We start from the raw sequence: 6,671 nt of genomic DNA on the forward strand, positions 1-6,671 counted from the left end.
TAGTCTTCTCTATGTGCTTATGTTGAATGCTGGCTGGAGATGTGTGACTGTAGTCCAGAATGTGTAATCTGTTACATACATGTAAGTATGTATTGCATCATATCTATCCATCATTCTGTTCTCACTATACTATTTCCATGTGCTGTGCTGTGTTTCTCTGTAGTTCTTTGATTACATAGCTGATGCTTTGGGTACATTTCTGGAAAAAAAGCTCCCTAAAATGCCTGGCCTTGGTTTCATCTTTTCCTTCCCCTGCAGACATATAGCTTTAGACAAGGTTGGTATGCAGTGAGAAAACTGCTGTTATTTAAGTTGATTTTAAAGTAACACTCTTTCTCTGAAGTTCTAGTCTAGTTCCTATGTTTATACTTGCCATTTAAACTTCCACTCTGTATAACAGACTACTACAGCAGGTGGAGGCATAATTAGGAATTAAAATGTTCCAACTAGTGTGCCAACCTACAACCCACCATATCACTGCATCAATATACGGTATATATTTATGGTCTTCATATGTTAATGGGAATAACACATTTAATGTGGTTGGTAGATGAGATTATATGGTCATTATCACGTGTAATATGGCTGTGATGTGTTTGCACAGGGGATCCTGATCAAGTGGACAAAAGAGTTTTCCTGTTCAGGAGTGGAGGGACAGGACGTAGTGCAGCTCCTCAAAGATGCCATAAGGAGACAGGGAGTGAGTATTCTCTGTGGTTGCTCACATTCAGAAGCATATTCAAAGTTCACCAGATTGTGGTTATCCTGAACATCTGTGATTAATGACTCATATGTTATAGGGCTGTCAAGCGATTAAAGAAAATTAACTAATTAATGTACAATTAATGTAATTAATTAATCTAAATTAATCACATGCATCCATTTTGCTATGAACATATTTGTGAAACAATTTTAGAAGAGGGAAACCAAAATCATAGACTTTAAAGTTCAACTTCTCTCTCTTTATTATGACCGCCGCGCAGCGAAGCGGCGGCCATATAGGTTTTTTTTTTCTTTTTCTTTTTCTTTTTTCCGTCAAGGATTCCCGGGACACTGAAACTTGGTGGGCATGTAGCCCACCATGGAACCATTGTTTTTTGTTTTTATCCATTGCCTTCCTGCCAGACTGGTCCTCCCGAAAGTAGGGTAGGGCGGACACAGTTTTCTGTGAATATCTCGAGAACTGTGGGGTCTAGGAGGACCATGTCATCCCATAACCACTCTTTTCCTAGTTAGAAAGCCTAGTTAGAAATGAAAAAGCATAAATGAGGTGTTGTAATCGCAGGTATCTCTGGCTCACAAGGTCAAAACTGCATAAAAGCGGAAGTGAAGGATCATTATGACACCCTCTAAATGCATGCCAAGTTCCGTGGAACTCCGTTCATGGGGGGCCATACATTAAATCAATTATGTGTACATTTAGTGATTGTACTAACTGCAGGCACAAACACTCTTTCTCACACACTCACACAAACACACACACACACAGACAGGCATAGACACGCACACACACACAAGCACAGGTGCCGCCCCTCGAGTTGGGCCATTACATTATTTGTGGCCAGACCCTTAATCTGAAAGATTACCAGGCGTCTGCATTTTCCAGGCTAGTGTTCCAGACTAGTATCAACCAAATGAGTTATGTGCCATTATTTGAAAGAACTACATTTTAGTGCTTTGACCTTTTTTATTTCTCCCATAGAAGTTTGACATAAGCTCAGTTGCCATGGTGAATGACACAGTGGGGACATTGATGAGTTGTGGCAAAACAGACTCTCCCTTTGATATAGGTGTCGTAATTGGTAAGCCTTTATTCTTTTCCAATAACTATTAAAGATTATTTCAGTTACACTCGCTATGATTCATAAAACAAGTGTTATAAACAATTCATAAAGCCTCATAATTAATTTGCCTTGAGTATGCACTGGGGGCCCTTAACTCTTAATTAGTCATAATGAGCAATAAAAGGACTATTGAGAGATCTATAAACAAGGCACATCTGTCATTAGGAAAGTTTGCATGGAGTATATGAAGTTTTTTGTTGAATTTTAAGAATCTGCTATCAAGCTTCATAACAAAGATCATAATTATGCTTTGCAACGTAGAAAGGCTTTTTGCACACCTCTTTTGTCGGGCAGGTGCATAGGATATGACCAACAGGACAGGTTGCAGATCAGGAACTTTGAAAGAGTCCTGCACACTGACCATTCCGCAAGCAATTATTCTTTTATTTGAAAATACAACGTTTCGGTCTTAGACCTTCATCAGGTCTAACGTGTTCCTGATAATAATGCTTTGCGACACTCCAATGCTGTGACATCGCAGTTATTAGTATGTATAAAAAAATGATTTACTAACAACAATTATGACAATAATTATGAGACTATGAATGTATTTATATAATGCTTGTTGTATCTGGATGTTCAGGATTTTGACAAAGCATAAGGAAAATAGTTTATGTCAAGAATGCTTTAAGTAGTATTGGGATCATTCAATCTACGCAATATTTAGGTAATACTGTTCGTAGCGGCCATATTGTTAACATTGGCAATGCATAGATAGCCTATTAATGCAGCTGTCAACTAACAAGGGGTTTTTAACTTCATTTAATACGACGGTAAGGCATATGTTGTGTGATAGCCTACACAGCTGTTTTAACAACAGCAAACAGCCCTACCAATTGTCCGGAAATGGGAAGGAGAGGAGACTGAGGAATTGAGACTTGTGGCTAGATTGGATGAATAGGCTGAACTTTCAGCTAACTCCTCGCAGCCCAGTTTATTCCCGCCATTATTATATTAGTATCATTATATTGTCCTTTTATATGGTCACTGGCTAACCCACTAGCAAACTCCGTTTGCCTGTGAGCAACAGGCAAAGGCAGGATACAGTTTCAGTCCGATGACATGCAGCTTTATTCAATTAATACCTCTGCCATTATGGCAATATTAGACAGTGTCGTTGGTGGAACAAATAAAAGGAGTTTGCCGAACTTGATTCAAGCAACTTGATTACCTCCAGTTCCTACAGCGTGTGCGGATGTATGAACAGGACAGTTAGGCTATAATTATCGGGGTAAGTTACAGATTACAATAATGACAGATCCTTACTTAATGCTATTGGGTCTATTACATTTGAATCCACAACGATCCAGCTTATCTTCTCTTGATATTGACGAGATGAAGCCATGAGGCTGCTGTGCTCTGCTTATCAGTTCAATTCAAATTTTAATGTCATGTCAACAGTATGGCCACCGCAGTGTTTGCGATTGCGAAGGAACCCTATATGATGGCTGAGGGAAAGTCTTTAAACATTAACTGTTTTAACACACAACAAACAAACATATTTATACATATCATTACATGGCTTGATTAGCCCTTTATACACAGAAGGCAGTTCACTCTACATAGGATCTTGACTAAATCCATCACCATCTTAGTGACTGCTGTTTGCCTTATATAGTTATAATCAGTTAATAAATCCTAACCCTGTCCTGCAGGCACAGGGACCAACGCCTGCTACATGGGAGACGAGGGATGCATCAACACAGAGTGGGGGGGCTTCGGGGATGATGGCTCCCTCAGAGACATCCAGACAGAGTTTGACCTGGCAGTGGACTGCTACTCAGGCAACCCGGGCATGAATACGTAAACCACCAATTTCAGCCTTTATAACAGTGTTATATTTTTATATATTGTTATACTTTAGTTATTTATTTTCACAGTACTGACTGACGGGATGGGGTTGGGTTGGGATTGAAAATATAACAATTAAAAAAGAGACACTCACTGTAATTCAGATTTTCACACAAGTTAAATATTGCTATTTAAACAGCACGCACACTAAACAGGAAGATAATTGTGTTGGTCCAAAACTCGTAAAGACTAGTTCATCCTGCCTGGCACTTTGTATCTTTGTATCTATTATGTTATATTGTGTGTATATATGTGTGTGTGTGTGTGTGTGTGTGTGTGTGTGTGTGTGTGTGTGTGTGTGCACGCGCGTGCAAGGCCCACACAATACAGTGGACGTTGTGAATGCACAAACAGATGCACGCCCAGTGCGTGTGTGTGTGTGAGCGAGAGAGAGTGTATGTGTGTGTGTATTCCTCTCACTCTCTGCATTTATACAGGTTTGAAAAGATGACTAGTGGCAGGTACCTTGGTGAGGTAGCTCGACTTGTTCTGGTGAAGATGACTACAAAGGAATTGCTGTTTAATGGCATTATACCAAAAGAACTGCTAAAACCCTATGGCTTTAAGGCTGAATTCATGTCTAACATTGAGAGGTTGGAGAATTGTCTGCAATTTACATTTACCTGACTTCTCATTGCAAGAGTGATATCGAGATCTGTTGGGCCTAGTTGGACCTAGTTTTTAAAAAAAATTTTTTTTTACAGAAATATGTTGTTATACCCAGGTAGCACCAGTGACTATGGGTCTGAAATCTCAATTAAGTGTTTTCTGTTGATTTCTGGTCATTAGGAAGGATGTTGGTTATGTGAAGAAGATCCTGAAACTCTCAGAAGAGCAGATACATAATGAAATAGACGATACGATCATTCAGGTCTGTGAAGCCATCTCCACTCGCTCTGCACAGCTATGTGGTGCAGCCCTGGTCAGCATAGCCAATCTGATCAAGAAAAAGGAAATCACAGTGGCAGTGGATGGTAGTGTCTACAGATCGTATACACAGTGAGTAGGTTTTAAATAGTTCTTTGAGCTATTTTAGATGATAAGAATTGAATCCATTGTTTGGAATGGAAGAGTCAGTGGTCACTTGTTTGTATTTAGCTGCTAAATTCACATAGGGTGGCATGGGTTTGGGACAAAAAGGAGCACAAGCCCTTAACAACAAACTACTAGTCAAATTGTATTTAGCAGTGCACTTAATACATGGTAGACTGCCATAAACCCAGTTGGTGATTGTGGTTATAGTGTATAGGCAGGCATGGGCCTACAATTTAGCCAGTAGCTTACATAAAAGGGACACCTTTATTAATACAACTGACAAGCCCTGAGCTGATGTTTATATGTTTAACTTATTAAACTAACTGAGTTAATCAACACATGTAAACAAATCAAACATAGGAACAATGTTCAAGAAAAGCTATGACAGCTAGTGGGCATCATGTAATTTCTCTGCTAATACTGATGGTAGGGGTGAGATACCTACCTGGTGTGATTTATTTGATATAATGTATGAAAAGTGTCAATGCACTAGTGTCAGTTATAATGAATGTAAACATAAACAGAAGCACAAACAGGTGACTTCCTGCAAAATCCCTGACTGCGCCAGAATTTCAGCCATTGCTTGTTGTCAGTTAACTTAACTCATTTCTCCTTAAGTTTCAGCCGCAGGCTTGAAGACACTGTTAAAGTTTTGGCAATGGCACCCGAACGCACCTTCAAGTTTGAAAGGAAATCCAGTGCCATAGGTGCTGCTATGGTTGTGGCTGCTGAAAACAGAAAAAAGAAAGAGGAAAATAAGTGATGACAAGTGATGGCAGCCCACTCTTAAATCCAATCCCATGCTTATGAGCCACAGTGAAGTAGTTAAAGGTGATGAAAGTGCAGAAGAGGAGGCATCACTACTTGGCTGTAAAAACGTGGAAAATCTCATAGTTTAAAATTAATGGATTTTTTTTTTTTGTCATATACTGTAACTGCTTAAATCCAGCTTGCTCCAAAACAAATGAAAAACAAAATTCTGCAATGATAAGGTAACCAATGTTAAACAACTTAGACATAAAGTGTGTTTTTACTTGACGTCAAGGTTTGTCTTTAAGCATAAAATAGTTTTTGCCTATAAAACGTAGAGTGTTTTTACTTAGACTTAAAGAATATTTGCTTAAAAAACTGTGTTTTTTAATTAAGCTCAAAGTGTTGTGCTAAATTAAATGTGTTTTGAACAGTAATGTGTGTCTCGACGCAATAGGCTAAGGCTAGGGCGTGAAGCCCGCTATAGACAAGTATAAAAAGAGCCCCTTCAACTGCGCTCTTCGTCCGTTTCTTGCCTTCGGACTCTGGACTTCACAGAGATGCTTTTTATTATTTAATTTTCTTTGTACTTATTAAAAGTCAAAACCTTAACCCTGGTTAGGGGTTTGTAAAAAGACGGTCAAGAGTCCTTTTCGTGTTTTTTTGCCTCCCCTGTGTCAACAAGAAGATCAAACTCCTTGCAACAGAGGCACAAGCCTACAGAGGGGGCCAAGCGTAAGCTGGTAAGACGTCCGTTTGAGGGCATACTGTCTAGGACACTGTTTATGGGCAAAACATAGTGCGCAATGCACCGACACATAGTTTACTAGCTCTTGTCTCAATGTGTCATGATATCCACAAGATGGCACTCAATGCAAACTTACAAACCTGTGTACTGTTTCAGGCCAGCACTGCTATAGACCTAAAGGAAGAAGAAACCAATTGAGAAAAGAACAATTTTACTTTAATATGCATATTTATGATAATGTAGTACAGAGGATGATTTGTCTGATTTGAAAGGCTTCAAACAAAAATGTATATGGAATTGTGTGCATAATTGGGAAAAGTAATCGTGGGAGAGTATAATATTGAAGAGTCATGTGTTGTGTGCAGAATTTGGAAAAGCAATTGTGGGGGAACAGGTCGTGCAATTAATTAATTTTTGATTGAACAAGAGGTATTCTATGAGTC

At 39.1% G+C, this 6,671-nt stretch overlaps 1 protein-coding gene across 1 annotated transcript in view; it reads left to right on the top strand.

Moving 5' to 3' along the window:
* LOC134080225 (hexokinase-2-like) overlaps positions 1 to 6,120 on the top strand; it is a 9,407-nt gene extending 3,287 nt beyond the window's left edge. Inside the window, exons 4-10 of the mRNA XM_062536537.1 lie at positions 164 to 277; positions 605 to 700; positions 1,703 to 1,802; positions 3,500 to 3,647; positions 4,133 to 4,288; positions 4,485 to 4,694; positions 5,349 to 6,120. Coding sequence (XP_062392521.1) covers positions 164 to 277; positions 605 to 700; positions 1,703 to 1,802; positions 3,500 to 3,647; positions 4,133 to 4,288; positions 4,485 to 4,694; positions 5,349 to 5,493 — 969 coding nt within the window. The 3' untranslated portion in view covers positions 5,494 to 6,120. The remainder of the gene's footprint in view (positions 1 to 163; positions 278 to 604; positions 701 to 1,702; positions 1,803 to 3,499; positions 3,648 to 4,132; positions 4,289 to 4,484; positions 4,695 to 5,348) is intronic.
* The last annotated feature ends 551 nt before the right edge of the window (positions 6,121 to 6,671 follow it).

Source organism: Sardina pilchardus, chromosome 5 (genome assembly GCF_963854185.1).
Source record: "Sardina pilchardus chromosome 5, fSarPil1.1, whole genome shotgun sequence".
Lineage (NCBI taxonomy): Eukaryota > Metazoa > Chordata > Actinopteri > Clupeiformes > Clupeidae > Sardina > Sardina pilchardus.